Here is a 19587-nt window from a genome sequence, read left to right as displayed (position 1 = left end):
AGCTTAACTAGATGGATCTTTGTTGGTAAAGTAATGTCTCTGCTTTTTAATATGCTGTCTAGGTTGGTCATAGCTTTTCTTCCAAGGAGCCAGCATCTTTTAATTTCATGCTATACTTAGTCTCTCAGTTGTGTCTGACTCTTTGTTACCCCATGGACTGCAGCCCACCCAGCTCCTCTGTCCATGGGGATTCTCCAGGCAAGACTACTGGAGTGGGTTGCTATGTCCTTCTCCAGGGGATCATCCCAACCCTGGGATCGACTGGGTCTCTCGCTTTGCAGGTGGATTCTTTACTGTCTGAGCCACCAGGGAAGCCCATGAATACTGGAGTAGGTAGCCTATCCCTTCTTCAGGAGATCTTTCCAACCCAGGAATCAAACTGGGGTCTCCTGCATTGCAGGCAGATTCTTTACCAGCTGAGCTACCACGTAAGCCCTTCTCTCCTGTCATAGGATTGGTGATTTCAACATTCCCGGTCAGAAGCAGCGGGAATGTACCTGGTTAAAGGTGATAGTGATTTTCTCAAGTAATGATAGACAGGGGTTGTGGCAGTCAACGAAGGCTGAGTGTCTGCTACTTTAAATTCATTCGAGCTAACCCTGTGGGGATGATTAACAAAATGTACAAAATAGAATCTGCATGATACTGTTGAAGTCTTGAAAAACACCCATAAAGTTAGCTACCTCTAGGGGGCAGTGCATAATAGGCATCGGCACCCTGCAACGGATGCAAAGTTCAGGAGCAAAAGTTTGCAACTAAGAGGAGCTTAGTAACTGGTTTGAGAGCTAAGAAGAAAAATCATATCATCATTTCCATCGATGCAGAAAAATCATGTGACAAAATGCAATACACATTTATGGTAAAAACACCTTAAAACCTCAGCAGACAAAATTGTATATGCCACAACCTCAAACTAACACCTACCTTTGGGGAAACACTAGAAGCCTTCTTTTTTTTTTTTTTAATTAATTAATTAATTTTTAACTGAAGGATAATTGCTTTGCAGTATTGTGTTGGTTTCTACCAAACATCAGCATGAATCAGCCATAGGTTTACCCGTTACCCCTCCCATCTGAACACCCCTCCCACCTCCCTCCCCATCCCACTCCTCTAGGTTGTTACTGAGCCCTGGTTTGAGTTCCCTGAGTCATACGACAAGTTCCCATGGCTGTCTATTTACATATGGTAATGTATGTTTCCATGTTACGCTCTCCACACAAATCACCCTCTCCTTCCTCCCTCACCCCAGCTGTGTCCAGAAGTCTGTTCTCTGTGTCTGTGTCTCCATTGCTGCTCTGCAAATAAGTTTATCAGTACCATCTTTCTAGATTCCTCTAGATTCCATGTGTTAATATACGATATTTGTTTTTCTCTTTCTGACTTACTTCACTCTGTATAATAGGCTCTAGGTTCATCCACCTCATTAAGTCTGATTCAAATGTGTTCCTTTTAATGGCTGAGAACTATTCCATTGTACATATGTATCACAGCTTCTTTATCCATTCATCTGTTGATGGACATCTAGGTTGTAGAAACTTTCTTATTAAAGTTAGGAGAAGGACAAAGATATCCACTATATTTACCACTATTTAGCATTGTGTTAGAGCTACTACTGAGTGCAGTTGGCCAAAAGAAAAAACAATTATATGCATAATAATTGGAAAGAAACAGGTAAAATATCACCTGCATGTCCGCAGATGAGATAATGATATATCAGAAAACCTAAAAGAGAAGAAAAGTGAAAGTGAAAGCTGAAAGTGAAATCACTCAGTTGTGTCCGACTCTTTGTGACCCCATGGACTATAGCCTACCAGACTCCTCCGTCCGTGGGATTTTCCGGGTAAGATACTGGAGTGGGTTGCCATTTCCTTAAACAACAAGTTAAGAAATAGCTTTTATAGTGTTCATGTGAAAAACAAAAAACAGTTACAAGAAATGTGGAGGAAAAGAGCACATTATCTGCTGCATGAAAGTAAAAAGTCTTGCATTCTCAAGTGCAAGACTAGGCAGAGAGGTCAATAAAATGGATAGCAAATCAGTTGTTGTTTAGTCAATAAGTTCTGCCCGACTCTTTTGTGACCCCATGGACGGTAGCCCACCTGGCTCCTCTATCCATGGAATTTCCCAGGCAAGAACACTGGCGTGGGTTGCCATTTCCTTCTCCAGGGGTAGAACCTGCATCTCCTACAGCTCCTGTACTGCAGGCTAGTTATTTACCGCTGAGCCATGGGGAAGTCCCTCTTCCACCACTCAAGATCCCAAATGAACATATAGCATTACCCAACATTCAGCACCAAGAAACTTTTCCTTGACAGAAAGAATTGTGAGTGGGATTATTATGAATCTATTGGTTACTTTTCTGAGATGGATCATAGATATTTGATAAAAGTAAAAAGTAAAAACTGTGACTGGAAGCTTCTACATTTCTCACTTCATCCATCAGTGAATGTTACAGAAAGTCTTTTATTCAATAAAATAGATTTCTCTTCTTCACTCTTCTCAGTTTCTACTTTTGAAGAAAACTTTTCTCTTTCTGAATCATGTGGATATAAACTAAATCTCCAAATGGTGGAATAACCATTTTAGTTTTACTACAGTGTTGATGTCTATTTTTTTATGTGCTCACTTGATTCTCAGACCTTGCAACATTTAGTAGAAAAATGGAGCTATAAGACTCCCTAAAAATTTAATATATTGCTGTCTGAAGAAACATCCTTTTTTAGATACACCAAATCCTGTGAAATGTATTAGATGACAAACATGTTTGTGAAGATAAAAGACACAGTGGGGGTAAATTAAAAATTAGCCCTAATGTCAAAGGATTGTCTGCCTGGCTTTTCCTTATGGCAACTAAGTACCCTAAAGAGCAGGGGTGGGGACATATCCAAACTACACCAGTATAAGTTGTGAAGAGGGTAAAATCTCAAATGAATTCAGGAGTTACTTTCAGTGAAAATCATGCAAGGGCTTTTGTACCCAGGGGAGGAAGATAACAAAGTACAAAGCAATACAGAATCTAGCTATGTTTTATTTATTTGGTCTGTAATATTTGATTTAAAAGTTTGTCCTTTACTTGAGGTTAATGAAAGCAGAGAAGCTATTAGTCTCCCCCTACATCCAAACAAAACTCATGCTGAAAAGTGGTCATAAAATTGCTGCACATTGGGAAAGTGTATAGATTTTTCCTTTCCTGCAATATGGTTATTAGTTGGTGGTAGAATTGCTCAGGGAAAGGGAAATTTATTTGTTCCTTGAATCAATCACTATGGAAATCAAGTTTCTCTACATATTTAGAACTGTGCTTGTAAAAGTAAATCTTTGACATTTTTTAACAGTTTAAATTTAGATTAATTGTTCACTCTAAGAAACAATTTCAATATATTCCTTTATGTTACATCCCAGGTGGTGCTAATGGTAAAGAATCTGCTTGCCAGTGCAGTAGACATGAGAAATTCAGGATTGATCCCTGAGTTGGGAAGACTCCCTGGAGTAGGAAATGGCAACCCACTCTAGTATTCTTACGTGGAAAATTCCATGGACAGAGGACCCTTGTGGACTGTCCATGGGGTCAAGAAGAATCAGACATGACTGAGCACACATACACACAGTGTTGCCCAGGTTAAAGACAGGTATTCTCATGACATTTTAAAAATATAGTGTTGTTTTAGTTTTATTTTATTTAGTTTTTGACCATGCCATGCAATATGTAGGATCTAAGTTCCCTGACCGGGGATTGAACTTGCACTCCTGGCAGTGGGCGTATGGAGTCAACCACTAGACCACCAGGAAAGTCCCTCATGACCTGTTTTATCTTTTATCCAGAAAGAAATCCAGTTCTGGGCTGCTGTAGCTCTCTTGAACTACTGCCTCAAGCTAACATTTCATATTATCTCACAGTACCATCCAATAAAAATTGTCTTATTTAGTAATATTAAAAATTTGTATTTTCCTAAACTCTTTTTGCTTACTGTTTCTTGATCTTTGCCCTTAATAAGTTTACCCTGCCTGGAATGTGTTCTACCATTGACCTCACTTAAATTCCTATACATACATCAAGCAAAAATTCAGAATCCAATTTCCATGAATCTAGAAGTGATTTTTTTAAATCTGTGGTGCATTTTATAAGCACTTTTATTATTCAGTTCTTTTATTGTATTTTCTTTTATTTAAAATTTAAAATTTTAAGTTTGGTACAAAATCATATCCTTTTGTAATTATTTCTGTAAATCACTAGAAAATAGATGTTCCCCTTTTATTTGATGATTTCCTGAAATGAGGATTGTTTTACACCTCAAAGCCATCTGTTCTGTTTTGAAAAAACCTCTAATTGTTTATTTTTCCTTATAGTGAGCTGAAATTTATCTCCATATAAATTCTAACCATTGGCTATAAATTTGTCTTTATACATGGGGTACAGTAAATATTACCAGTCATTCATTCATTCAATCATTGTTCAGTGAGTGCTTATTGGTAAGAAAAAATTGATATCTTCACAAAGCTTAAATATAAAGAGAGATATTCCCATTACTGTTAGATAGAAAGCTCTTTGTGTATAAGCATCATGACTAAAATATTTTTATATTGCCTAACAAAGCAAGTAGAAAGGAGGAAAGTGAAAAGCCTGAGGCCTGAATTCTAAGAACTATCATTTCGTGTGGAAGTGAGCACTCCCTCTAGTGGGATTGTGAATGGACTGAAGGCGGGGAGTGTGTGTGTGTGTGTGTGTCAGTGGCTCAGCTGTGTCTGACTCATTGTGACCCTATGGGCTACATGTCCCATGAATACAGGGCCGAAGTTGGTGGCTGAATCTATGACTTTCACAGAGAGGCATTCTTGTTAATGGTTGGGGCTTTCACACTTGCATTCTGTTTAATCTCTGAAACAATGAAAACTATAAGAATAAGGTCTTTCCTAGTATTGTGTCTGAAACATAAAAACCTATAGTCTTGTGTGACTGTGTTAAAATTGGAAATCTCTCTCTCCTGGCACCTGTGGGCTGGGAACTCTGTTCCACTTTTTGTTGGCTTTCTTCCCTGCTCAGAGAGAGGAACAGACACAGAAGAGCAGACATCAATTGTCCACTTACTCAATGATTCATTTCATTTTTTCCAACTTTTCTGGAAACAAGCAAGCAAAACTTACTTTTAAAATACTAAACAAGATCTGAATAAATGAACAGGCATATAATATTCTTGGGTAGGAAAACATAATATTCTAAAACATCAGTTTCCAATGTGATTCCAAAGAGAATCTCATTTTGTTTGAGCCAAACTGAGTAAGTGAGAACAAATATCTTGAAATTGTCAACTATATTTTGAATAAGAATACTGAGAAAACTGAATATCTATCAATGAAAGAGATGCTTGAATAGATGATGGTACATCTATACTGTGGACAATGAGACATTAACTAAAATAAATAAGTTAAAAATATAAAAAGTTAAAGCATTAATTTTCTTTCTTTTTTAAATTTATTTTTTTAATTGAAGGATAATTGCTTTACAGAATTTTATTGTTTTCTATCAAACCTCAACATGAATCAGCCATAGGTATACACGTATCCCCTCCCTTTTGAACCTCCCTCCCATCTCCCCACCCCACTCCTCTAGGTTGCTACAGAGCCCCTGTTTGAGTTTCCTGAGTCATATAGCAAATTCCTGCTGGCTATCTATTTTACATATATTACTGTAAGTTTCCACGTTACTTTTTCCAGACATCTCGCCCTCTCCTCTCTTCTCCCCATGTCCATAAGTCTACTCTCTATGTCTATTTCTCCACTGCTGCCCTGTAAATAAATTCTTCAGTACCATTTTTCTAGATTCCATATATGTGTGTTAGAATACTATATTTATCTGCCTCCTTCTGATTCACTTCACTCTGTATAATAGGTTCTAGGTTCATCCACTGCATCAGAACTGACTCAAATGTGTTCCTTTTTATGGCTGAGTAATATTCCATTGTGTATATATACCACAACTTCTTTATCCATTCATCTGTCGATGGACATCTAGGTTGTTTCCATGTTCTAGCTATTGTAAATAGTGCTGCAATGAACAATGGAACACATGTGTCCTTTTCAACCCTGGTTTCCTCAGGGTATATGTCTAGGAGTGGGAATGCTGGGTCATATGGTGGTAGTTTTTTTTAAGGAATCTCCATACTGTCTTCCATAATGGTTGTATCAATTTACGTTACCACCAAGAGTGCAAGTGTTCCCTTTACTCCACACCCTCTCCAGTATTTATTGTTTGTAGATTTTTTTGATGATGGCTATTCTGACTGGTGTGAGGTGATATCTCATTGTAGTTTGATTTGCATTTCTCTAATAATGAGTGATGTTGAGCATCTTTTCAAGTGTTTGTTAGCCATCTGTATGTCTTTTTTGGAGAAATGTCTGTTTAGGTCTTTTCCCCACTTTTTGGTTGGGTTGTTTGTTTTTCTGACATTGAGTTCTACAAGCTGCTTATATACTTTGGAAATTAATCCTTTGTCAGTTATTTCATTTGCTATTATTTTCTCCCATTCTGAGGGTTGTCTTTTCACCTTGCTTATAGTTTCCTTTGCTTTGCAAAAGCTTTTAAGTTTAATCAGGTCGCATTCATTTATTTTTGTTTTTATTTCCATTACTTTAGGAGTCATAGAGGATCTTGCTTTGATTTATGTCATCGAGTGTTCTGCCTATGTTTTCCTTTAAGAGTTTTATAGTTTCTGGTCTTACATTTAGGTCTTTAACCTATTTTGAATTTATCTTTGTGTATGGTGTTACTAAGTGTTCTAATTTCATTCTTTTACATGTAGCTGTCCAGTTTTCCCAGCACCACTTATTGAAGAAGCTGTCTTTGCCCATTGTATATTCTTGCCTCCTTTGTCAAAAATAAGGTACCCATAGGTGCATGGGTTTATTTCTGGCCTTTCTATCTTGTTCCATTGGTCTATATTTCTGTTTTTGTGCCATACTGTCTTGATGACTGTAGCTTTGTAGTATAACCTGAAGTCAGGAAGATTGATTCCTCAAGCTCCATTCTTCTTTCTCAAGACTGCTTTGGCTATTTGGGGTCTTTTGTGTTTCCATACAAATTGTGAAATTTTTTGTCCTGTTCTGTGAAAAATGCCATTGATAATTTGATAGAGATCACATTGAATCTGTAGATTGCATTTGGTAGTATAGTCATTTTCACAATACTGATTCTTCTTACCCAGGAACATGGAATATCTCTCCATCTGTCTATGTCATCTTTGATTTCTTTCATCAGTGTCTTGTAATTTTCTGTGTTCAGTTCTTTTGTCTCCTTAGGTAAGTTTATTCCTAGATATTTAATTCTTTTTGTTGCGATGGTGAACAGGATTGATTCTTTAATTTCTCTTTCTGATTTTTCATTGTTAGTATATAGAAATGCAAGTGATTTCTGTGTATTGATTTTGTATCCTACAACCTTGCTAAATTCACTGATTAGCTCCAATAATTTTCTGATACTATCTTTAGGGTTTTCTCTGTACAGTATCATGACATCCGCAAACAGTGAGAGATGTATTTCTTCTTTTCAACCTGGATTCCTTTCATTTCTTCTTCTTCTCCGATTGCTATAGCTAGGGCTTCCAGAAGTATATTGAATAATAGTGGCAAAAGTGGACACCCTTGTCTTGTTCCTGATCTTAGGGGGAATGCTTTCAGTTTTTCACCATTGAGAACAACATTTGCTGTAGGCTTATCATATATGGCCTTGTCTATGTTGAGGTAGGTTCCTTCTATGCCCATTTTTTGAAGAGTTTTAATGAATTTGTGAACGGGTGTTGAGTTTTGTCAAAGGCTTTTTCTGCATCTATTGAGATTATCATATGGTTCTTATCTTTCAATTTGTTAATATGGTGTATCACATTGATCGATTTGCATATATTGATGAATCCTTGCATTCCTGGGATAAACCCAACTTGATCATTGTGTATAAGCTTTTTGATGTGTTGCTGAATTCTGTTTGCTAAAATTTTGTTGAGGATTTTTGCATCTATGTTCATCAATGCTATGGGCCTACAGTTTTCTTTTTGTGTGTTGTCTTTATCTGGTTTTGGTATTAGGGTAATGGTGGCCTCATAGAATGAGTTTGGAAATGTTGCTTCCTCTGCAATTTTTTGAAAGAGATTTAGAGGGATAGGCATTAGCTCTTCTCTAAATGTTTGATAGAATTCTCCTGTGAAGCCATCTGGTCCTGGGCTTTTGCTTTTTGGGAGGTTTTTGATCACAGCTTCAATTTCAGTGACTGTAACTGGGTTGTTCATAAGTTCTATTTCTTCCTGGTTCAGTCTTGGAAGATTGAACTTTTCTAAGAACCTGTCCATTTCTTCCAGGTTATCCATTTTATTGCCATATAGTTGTTCATAATAGTCTCTTATAATACTTTGTATTTCTGCATTGTGTGTGGTTACCTCTCCTTTTTCATTTCTAATTTTTTTAAAATTTGATTCTTCTCTCTTTTTTTCTTGATGAGTCTGGCTAAAGGCTTGTCAATTTTGTTTATCTTCTCAAAGAAACAGCTTTTAATTTTATTAATCTTTATTATTGTTTCTTTCATTTCTTTTTCATTTATTTCTGCTCAGATCTTTATGATTTCTTTCCTTCTACTAATTTTGGGGTTTTTTGTTGTTGTTCTTCTTCTTTTTCCAGTTGTTTTAGGTGTAAAGTTAGGTTGTCTATTCTATGTTTTTCTAGTTTCTTGAGGTAGGATTGTGTTGCTATAAACCTCCCTCTTAGACCTGCTTTTTCTGCATACCATAGGTTTTGAGTTGTCATTTTTCATTGCCATTTGTTTCTAGAAATTTTTTGATTTCTTCAGTAATCTGTTGGTTATTTAGAAACGTGTTGTTTAATCTCCATGTGTTTGAGTTTCTCACAGTTTTTTTTTTTCTCACAGTTTTTTTTTTTCTTGTAATTGATATCTAGTCTCATAGCATTGTGATCATAGAAGATGCTTGATACAATTTCAGTTTTCTTAAATTTACTGAGGTTTGATTTGTGGTCTACCCTGGAGAATGTTCCATGTGCACTTGAGAAGGTGTATTCTTCTGCATTTGGATGGAATGTCCTGAAGATATCAATGAGATCCATCTCATCTAATGTATTTAAGACTTGTGTTTCATTATTAATTTTCTGTCTTGATGATTTGTCCATTGGTGTGAGTGGGGTGTTAAAATCTCCTACTATTATTGTATTACTGTCAATTTCTCCTTTTATGTCTGTTAGTGTTTGTCTTATGTGTTGAGGTGCTCCTATGTTGGGTGCATAGGTATTTACAATTGTTATGTCTTCCTCTTAGATTGTTCCCTTGATCATTATGTTGTGTCCTTCCTTATTTCTTGTAATCTTCTTTATTTTAAGATCTATTTTGTCTGATATGAGGATTGCTACTCCAGCTTTCTTTTGCTTCCCATTTGCATGGAGTATATTTTTCCACCCTCTCACTTTCAGTCTATATGTGTCTTTTGTTCAGAAGCGGGTTTCTTGTAGATAGCATATATATGGGTCTTGGTTTTTGTATCCATTCAACCAGTCTGTGTCTTTTGGTCGGAGCATTTAGTCCAATCACATCTAAAGTAATTATTGATATATATGTTCCTATTGCCATTTTCTTAATTGTTTGGGGTTGATTTTGTAGGTCTTTTTTCTTCTCTTGTATTTCTTGACTATATAAGTCCATTTAACATTTGTTGTAAGGCTGGTTTGGTGGTACTGAATTCTCTTAACTTTTGCTTGTCTGAAAAGCTTATTTCTCCATCAATTTTGAATGAGATCCTTGCTGGGTACAGCAATCTTAGTTGTAGCTTTGTCCCTTTCAGTACTTTAAATATATCCTGCCATTCCCTTCTGACAGAGTTTCTGCTGAAAGATCAGCTGTTAAGCATATGGGATTTCCCTTGTATGTTACTAGTTGCTTCTCCCTTGTTGCTTTTAATATTCTTTCTTTGTGTTTGGTCTTTGTTAGTTTGATTAGTATATGTCTTGGCATGCTTCTCCTTGGGTTTATCCTGTATGGGACTCTTTGTGCCTCTTGGACTTGATTGACTATTTGCTTTTCCATGTTGGGGAAATTTTCAACTAGAATCTTTTCAAAAATTTTCTCATATCCTTTCTTTTCCTCTTCTTCTTCTGGGACCCCTATAATTCGAATGTTGCTGCATTTCATATTGTCCCAGAGGTCTCTGAGACTATCCTTAGTTCTTTTCATTCTTTTTATTTTATTCTGCTCTTCAGAAGTTATTCCCAACATTTTGTCTTCCAGCTCACTGATTCGTTCTTCTGTTTCAGATATTCTGCTATTGATTCTTTCTAGAGTCTTTTTAATTTCAGTAATTGTGTTGTTTATCTCTGTATGTTTATTCTTTAATTCTTCTAGATCTTTGTTAGTTGATTCTTGCATTTTCTCCATTTTATTTTCAAAGTTTTTTTTTTTTTTATCATATTAACTATCATTATTCTGAATTATTTTTAAGGTAGTTTGCCTATTTTTTCTTCATTTATTTGGACTTCTGTATTTCTAGCTTGTTCCTTCATTTATGTAGTATTTCTCTGCCTTTTCATCATTATTATTTTTTTTTAACTTATTGTGTTTGAGGTCTCCTTTTCCCAGGTTTCAACGTTGAATTCTTTCTTCCTTTTCGTTTCCGCCCTCCTAAGGTTGATCGAGTAGTTTCTGTAAGCTTATAGGGTGAGATTTGTGCTGCGGTTTTGTTTGTTTGTTTGTTTTCCCTCTGATGGGCAAGGCTGAGTGTGGTGTAATCCTGTCTGCTGATGATTTGGTTTGTATTTTTGTGTTGTTTGTTGTTTAGATGAGATGTCCTGCACAGGGTGCTACTGGTGGTTGGGTGATGCCAGGTCTTGTATTCAAGTGGTTTCCTTTGTGTGAGTTCTCACCATTTGATACTCCCTAGGGTTAGTTCTCTGGTAGTCTAGGGTCTTGGAGTCAGTACTCTCACTCCAAAGGCTGAGGGCTTAATCTCTGGTCAGGAACGAAGACTCCACAAGTGGTTTGTTATGGCATTAAGTGAGATTAAAACAACTGTCCAAAAATAAGAAACCAAAGATGAATCCCAAACAAATGGCAGTTACAAAATCAAGCAAATAATAATTAAAATAATGGAATATACACATATACATATACACCCATAAGCAAAATCCAAACAGTCCAACAAAAATAAAGTACAGTATATCGACCCAGCAAACAAAGGCAACCAAAAATTATGTCTACCAGAGCAAAACTAACTAAAGCACAAACTGGAAAACAATACTAAAGCAAGGTGCCAATTGGGGAATAAAGCAATGAAAGTAAAACTAACAAATATGTTGAGACTAAAGGAAAGAAAGAAGGGAAAGAATAGATATGCCAGAGGTAGATAAAGAAGATTTATATGTATTAAAGATTAACTGCAAGGAGAAAAGAACAGTAGGAAAAGCAAACAAAGAAAAAATGTGTAGAAAAAATAATAGTAGGTTTAAAAAATTAAAAATTAAAATTAAAAAAAGAAAAAAAAAAACCTCCCCAGAACTGCAAAAGCCCAACATAGAGGCAGAGTTTTATAACATCAATAACAAATATGACAGGAAAAAAAGAAAAAACTCAAAACCTTAATTAGATTTCATAATGCCAATAAAATCGACAACTACAACAGAGGGGGGAATAAAGGAAAAAAATGCAAAAGAATCTACAGAACAAGTCAAAACAAGAATAATAAATGTTTTTCTTGAGCCATTGCTGTCAGAATCCTTTCCTTGCTGGGAGTCACAGTCCACCTCACCTCCCTAGGATGCCCTCCAACACTATGCTGATCTCTGGACCTGCTGTGGGGGCAGCTCAGATTCTAATCTGGTCCTACTCCTCTGTGTTCTTCCCTCCAATGTCCACAGCTGTCAGAACGAGTGTGTTTTCTTTTGTGGGAGCTCTCAATGACCTTTTATATATTCCATAGACACAGAGTCCGCCTAGTTGATCGTGTGGATTTAATTTGCAGCTTGTACAGCTGGTGGGAGGTTTTTGGGTCTTCTTCCTTAGCCACACTGCCCTTGGGTTTCAATTGTGGTTTTGTTTCCACCTCTGATGTGGGCCATCCATTGGGGTTTGCTCCTGAGGCTGCCCTGGAGGACTTGGGTTTGCCCCTGTGAGGGCCAGATGTGGAGGTGGGGCAGCTGCTTGGGTTGCAGGGGTTCTGGCAGCACCTGTTACTCAGGGAAGTTGGCGGCTAAAGCAGCAGGAAATATAGTGCTCTGGAAGGGTATGGCAGCCTGTATCAGCCAATACGCTCCAGTATTCTTGCCTGGAGGACCCCCCTCCCTTACAGAGAAACCTGGCAGGCCACAGTCTACAGGGTCGCGAAGAGTTGAACACGACCGAAGCTACCCTGTGTGCACAGGCGCAAGACTTTTTTGACCTGTGGCAGCTCCGCCCCAGGGGGAGTTGAGCAGGAAGGTGGCACAGCTGCTTGGCTTGTGGGGACCCTGGCAGCGCCAAGTGTGCAGGGACACAGACTGCCTCCACCGCAGGAGTGATGGCCCTATCAGAGTCTTTTTTCGAGCCTCTTGTAGCTGGTGATCAGAAAACCTCTTTGGCCAGTTTTTCTCCAAGGCTCTGCCCGTGCAGGCACTTAGGGGGCTTCCTTGCCTGGGGTCCTTCTCTGGTGCTCAGGTGAATCAGGCACATAGAGGGGGCCCCCCAGCTGGGGTCCTACTCTGTAGATCAGTGCATCAGGCACTTTAAGGGGCACCCTGGGTGGGGTCTTACTCTGTAGGTTAGTGGTCAGGTGTTTGATGGGCCAGCCTCCCTATTGTTCAGCTGCCAATGCTGGCCTGTAGGGGGAGAGAGGCAGTGGTGATGGCTCCACCCCCTACGCGTGACTCAGCAGTATCGCCTTGCTTCCATGGCTGCCCGGCTTTTCTCCACAGGCATTTCACACCACAAACCCCTCCCTCACATCCTCTCCATCTGTCTCTCTGCAGTCAACAGCAGCCCTCGCCCAGGGATTGCTCCACAATCCCTAAACTCCAGGGCACAGCCGCTGAGCCGTCTGGGGTCTGTATGGCTGTGGCAAGGACCGTCTGATTCTCAATCCGTTTAGGCTGCCACAGAACAGCTGTTTCATTCTCAGCTTTAAATGTTTCTCCTCCTCTGACTCAGACAATTGCCCTAGTGTGGGGATTGCACCCCTGCTTCAATTCCCCCACATGCTGAGAGCAGGTCCAGTCCTACTAACACTCCTATTTTTTCCCCCTAGTTCCTTCTTCTCCTGAGTTTCATGTGGGTCTGTATATTCTTTTCTGCTGGTCAGATACTCCTGTCCACTCTCAGCTGGTATTCTGCATGTACTTCTGTGCCTGAAGGTGTATTCCTGATGTTATCCAAGGAGAGAGCTATACTCCACGTCCACCTACTCCTCTGCCATCTCATTCTCCCTCCTAATTTTATTTCTTTTTTGTGTCTTTACCTGACCGGTCATATTTTCTGTAATGGAAATGAATTATTTTTCAGTGTTAAGATATTTCACTAAAGGTTATTATCATTGAGAAAGAGGAAATAAAGACATTAGAATAATATCTACTGACCCGTAGGAATGTGCATGATTGTACTATGTGAAAAATAAAACATTTATTTTTATATATATGCTCAGTCATGTCCAACTCTTTGCAGCCCTATGGACTGCAGTCCACCAGGTTTCTCTGTCTGTGGGATTTTCCAGGCAAGAATACTGGAGTGGGTTGTGATTTACTACTCTGTTTTATATATATATATATACACACATACATCAATATAAACAAACCAAAAAAGCAATAAGCATATAAACCAAACAACTGCTATATATGTATGACTATATGTTGTATATATTTACATAAGCGGGGAGAATGGTGGGAAAGACACTCATCAGGTATTAAAGTTGCTTGCCTCTCAGGGATGAGAAACAGGTGAATGAGGATTAACTATGTATTTTTTATTGCTTCATTTATTATAATAAGCAGCAGTGCTTTAAACTTTACTAAAAGTTTAAAGAAAATAGACAAATAATTAGATTAAAAGAAAATGCTAGATTTTTTTCTTTAATTTGTTAAAATTTAAAGGTGAGAGTCAATTTCAGGACTATGAGTTGAAAACCTTCAGTGAATGCAGTTTGAGATGGCTTTTCCTGTAATACAATTATCTGTTTCCTTTCCATTCTTCAGTTATGCTTTTCCGTTTAGGGTCTGTGGGTCCTCCCCAGCTCCTGCAGAAGGTGAATCTGGGGTACAAGCTCTGAGGTTTTGGTCTTACAGTTTTTATTGTTCCTCTTAACTGTGAGCATCCTGAGTGCACAGACATACTCCTTCCAGTCTCCTGGCCTCACAGCTTAGATGGTGAGAATGATGGTGTTGGCTGCTTTCTGCAAGTTCTCAGAAAATTATCTGTTCCTAGAAGCTGCTGAACTTCAAAAAATCACTTGAAAAATATCAGTATCTCCCCACTGGGACGCCACCTAAACCAAGAAAAAAAATGACTGGATTACATGTAAAGTATTTGCAGTTCAGAGCCAGAGACTACCCTTCTGTAAAGATGCCAGGTTAGGTTAGAATGATCCTTGAGTGCTGCTGAAACTGGCAGAAAAAGTAACAGCAGGGAATAAGCCAGGCTGGATCTGTGACTCAGCGCAATGGTTCTGAACAAGCTGTTTAGAACCTCTACAAGCCCCAGTGTCTGAAGAAGACTGCAGAAGACATTACAGCCTGATGTCTATGACTCTTTTCCTCTCCTTCACTGGAAGCATCTTTCAGAAAAGCTCCCATCTCCAGGTGACTCAGTCTCTGCTGAGGAAGATGGAGTTACATCTGCCCATGGCAGTCTGGGGCAGCATATGCAGGCAGTCTTCTGATCTCCCCGAGTAAAATCGGGTGTGTTCTGACAAGCCCAAGGCTCCACTCTGCTCTGCGTGCAGGGCCAGCCTCACGCAGAGCACTGGAGTTGTGCGTGATGCCGCAGCCACAGGTGGAACCGTGACAACCAGTACAATATGTCGACACTCCATCAGGTCACTACTCCCCACAGTTATCTGAGTTTATTTTTTCTATTAGACATCAACATCAGGCTTGATTCCCTGTTATTGAGCATTTTGAAGAGAGATAGTTTTCTTTGATTGGAGAGACAGGAATGAAGGAAAAAATTGGCAGCATCAACCAGAGTTGCATTATAGGAAAGTTTACAAATATGGAAGTGAGGGGTTTTGCTATCCTGCCCAAGAACCATAAGAATCATGACAAAGGAGCTGCAGTTTATATAAGCCATGTATTCAGATTCAGTTCAGTCACTCAGTCATGTCTGACTCTGCGACCCCATGAACCTGCAGCACGCCAGGCCTCCCTGTCCATAACCAACTCCTGGAGTTTACTCAAACTTATGTCCATTGAATCGGTGATGCCATCCAACCGTCTCATCCTCTGTCGTTCCCTTCTCCTCCCTCCCCCAATCTTTCCCAACATCAAGGTCTTTTCAAATGAGTCAGCTCTTCGCATCAGGTGGCCAAAGTATTGGAGTTTCAGCTTCAGCATCAGTCCTACCAATGAATATTCAGGACTGATTTCCTTTAGGATGGGCTGGTTGGATCTCCTTGCAGTCCAAGGGACTCTCAAGAGCTTCTCCAATGTCACAGTTCAAAAGCATCAATTCTTTGGCACTCAGCTTTCTTCATAGTCCAACTCTCACATCCATACATGACTACTGGGAAAACCATAGCCTTGACTAGACGGACCTTTGTTGGCTCTGGAGAAAGAGGTTTCTGTGAAGAAAGTCTTCTTCCTGGTCACTGAGCATGGTGAAAATGAGAAACAAGAAAAACCTAGACTAGATTCAGAAGTACCTTCTAAATAAAGTCAGAAGATTTGATTTGTGTTCCATTCTGCCATTTACTAGTCATGTGATGCTGGTCAGTTAATCTTCTAAGCCTTGGTTCACTACCTAATAGAGAAATAGTACTATTACTATTACTGGTATTATTAAATAAGATGTAGACAATTGATCAGAGAAGGCAATGGCACCCCACTCCAGTACTCTTGCCTGGAAAATCCCACAGACGGAGGAGCCTGGTAGGCTGCAGTCCATGGGGTCGCGAAGAGTTGGACACGACTGAGCGACATCACTTTCACTTTTCACTTTCATGCATTGGAGAAGAAAATGGCAACCCACTCCAGTGTTCTTGCTTAGAGAATCCCAGGGACGGCGGAGCCTGGTGGGCTGCTGTCTACAGGGTCGCACAGAGTTGGACACGACTGAAGCGACTTAGCAGCAGCAGCAGACAATTGATACAATGAATTACTTTGCATGAATTAAAAGGGAATGAAATGATCTCTATCTATTAACATGGCTAGTCTTCAAGACCATTTTGTGAGTAAAATAAAGGGAAGTTGCTGAGTAAAACATGTCTGTTAACATATACGTAATAATGCCACAAAATAACAGTACATATTTTCCATGAGTACATGTATACATATATGTCCATATTAATTATGTTAAAGGACCATAACATATATTACCATATAAACCCAAAGTAGCATTTACCTCTAGGAAAAGAGACCAGATGAAGATGTGAGCAAAAAGAACTTATACCTTATCTGTAATGTTCCAATAATGTTCCAACTTTTTAAAAATGAGAAGGTATTCATCTCTTAAAGTCAATTCAGTATATAACTTTTTTACTGGAGTATAGTTGATTTAAAATGTGGTAATTTCTGGTATGTAGCAAAGTGATTTGATTCAGTTATGCATATATATATATATACACATTCCTCTTTGTGTTCCTTCCTATTATGGTTTATCACAGGATATTGAACATAGTTCCCTGTGCTATACAATAGGACCTTTTTGTTTATCCATCTGCTAATCCTAATCCATCTCTCCCCAACCCCACTTGGCAACCACAAGTCTGTTTTCTAGGCCTGTGAGTCTGTTTCTGTTTCATAGATAAGTTCATTTGTGTCATATTTTAAATTCCACAATTTTTAACTATTTTAAAACAATCATAAGACAAAATTAATTATGAATATTATAGCTTTAACTTATCTTCTCTCTTGGAAACCAGAAGTGGTTTCCCATGAGAGGTCAATGGAGATTTCTGAAGGCTTGGTACAATCAGTTCAATCTCCCACTGACTGGTCTACTCTAGAGCGAAGAGCTGCAGGTTGCTTTTTCTCATTTATCCATGTAAAAGATGAGTTGGAGACACACAGGGCCTTCCAGGGGGACTCTGTCAGTGGGTCTGGGTCAGCTAAGGAAGAGGATTTATGGGGCATTGACCATAAAGCTGGTGCCTCCAGTTCAAGAGAGGAGGAAGAGCCAGGGACGCTGAGCTGGGATTGAGACGAGTCCTCAGTTGTTTAACACTAGCTACAAAGTTTGGAGCTAAGACTATAAAAAAAATTTTGTTTATGTACAAAATAAGTTCTCTTAAAATGACTGGTGCAGTTATTCAGCCACAGTGAGGCTGGTGCAGGCTTCACTGTGAACTGCAGGAACCCCAGATTTCTAGCTTGGAAGCTGCTTGTGCTAACACAAGGCTAACAAGGCTGCTTGTGCCAATACAGTTTATAATGAATAAGGTTTAAAGTCTTCCTTTGTCTTTTACACCCTGTCCACCATTATACAAAGATGCAAGGCTTTGGATGGTAGTAGACAGTTAGAAGTGTGGTTTGAACCATTGCAGCAGGTGTCCTCTGACTCAAGCAGCCTGTGTGAAGATTTCCCTTACTCACTTGGCCTCCTGTCTCCAACTGGAAAGGTAAGAACTGACAAAGAAGCATGGTATTATTATCTCTAATTTCAGGAAATAGGAATTCCAAAAGCTTAAGTTTTTTGCTTACAACTGAATAGCTGTAATGTAGTCAGATCAGATTTTTTCTGATCCCATATCTCCAAACTACCCTGATGTGTCTTGCAAAAAAAAAAAAAAAAAAAAAGTGTTTTTTAAAAAAATTAATGTATTTCAATTGGAGGCTAATTACTTTACAATATTGTAGTGGTTTTTGCCATACATTGACATGAATCAGCCATGGGTGTACATGTGTTCCCCATCCTGAACCCCCCTCCCACTTACCTCCCCATCCCATCCCTCAGGGTCATCCAAGTGCACCAGCCCTGAGCACCCTGTCTCATGCATCAAACCTGGACTGGTGATCTATTTCACATATGATAATATACATGTTTCAGTGCTATTCTCTCAAATCATCCCACCCTCGCCTTCTCCCACAGAGTCCAAAAGTCTGTTCTTTATACATGTGTCTCTTTTGCTATCTTGCATATGGGGTCATTGTTACCATCTTTCTAAATTCCATATATATGCGTTAGTATACTGTATTGGTGTTTTTCTTTCTGACTTACTTCACTCTGTATAATAGGCTCCAGTTTCATCCACCTCATTAGAACTGATTCAAATGTATTCTTTTCAATAGCTGAGTAATATTCCATCATGTATATGTATCACAGCTTTCTTATCTATTCATCTGCCGATTGACATCTAGGTTGCTTCCATGTCCTGGCTATTATAAACAGTGCTGCGATGAACATTGGGGCACACGTGTCTATTTCAATCCTGGTTTCCTCAGTGTGGTTTTGTGTGCTGCATTCTGCTTCCTCCTGTGCATTGATGTTCTTGTACGGCCACCCTATGCAGTATTCTCTTTGTGCCTCTCCAGGGCACAGAGGTACAGGGCCGTGTCTGCAGGCACCACCTTCTTGATGTACAAATTTGTTGTGTTGGCTGTATTATCTGAGTAAAACCGTTCTGTGGCAAAACTGGCATATCCTTTTCCAGAGGACCCCCAATGTCTGTAGAGAATATATTCTGGCGCCTGATTTGGATACTGTCGATACCAGAGGAGACTAACGAAGCTTGTAGATGAAGTATGATAATTACAAAAGAGGCTCACAGTCTTCCCCTCTGCTCCAGACACTTCTGTCTCCTGGGATCTGATCCAGTCTGCTCTTCTCGGCCCTGAAACACAAAGCAGACCTCAGCCAAGGCTCACTCAGTCTCCCCCAGGAGGGCAACTCAGACGCAGGACAGGACTCAGTTACCTGGAAGGGCCAGTACTAGAAGTGAAGTGAAGATAAACTTCATATTCATCATTTCTTCTGGATCTCTTGTTAATGAGTTTACGTTATTTGGTGACTGCTTCCAAGAGGACAGTGTCTCATAATCAAGTTACTGGGTTTCAGGTCAGAAATGGGAGGAGCTCAACTGAACTACATAAGGAGATTTTTTTTTTTTTTTGAAGAAACAGAACTATCTTTTCTTGCAGAGACTTTGAAAAACACTGGTTCTTTGAAATAATGTGAACTTCCCACATCTCTCTAGACTTATTTTTTCATGTTTGTGAACAAGATGAAATGGAAAGTATAAATGCTAATTGTCCACAGTGGTAATTCCTGTAGGTTGAGGTTATAGGTGTTTCTTTAACTTGGTTTTCTTTCTTTCATTTTGTTTTTATGACAAATAAACACTGGTCATGTAATTAGAATATTTCTTTTGGTGACAGGTTACTCTTTTGAGATGTAAATTCTGTTGGTTCTTGTTAACAGAAGGAAATAGGAATGAA

The 19587-nt window shown here is 38.9% G+C and overlaps 1 gene segment (V, D, J or C); it reads right to left on the bottom strand.

Annotated features, from left to right (window-relative positions):
* Window positions 1-18654: 18654 nt before the first annotated feature.
* Window positions 18655-19180, bottom strand: LOC122705843. The segment is given in 2 exon segments: window positions 18655-18983; window positions 19067-19180. Coding segments are annotated over 2 exon segments (381 nt in total).
* Between the last annotated feature and the right edge of the window lie 407 nt (window positions 19181-19587).

The sequence above is a fragment of the Cervus elaphus genome, chromosome 12 (genome assembly GCF_910594005.1).
Source record: "Cervus elaphus chromosome 12, mCerEla1.1, whole genome shotgun sequence".
NCBI classification, from domain to species: domain Eukaryota; kingdom Metazoa; phylum Chordata; class Mammalia; order Artiodactyla; family Cervidae; genus Cervus; species Cervus elaphus.
The sequence above is the reverse complement of the archived record's forward strand: the minus strand, read 5'-3'. Positions and strand labels throughout refer to the sequence as shown.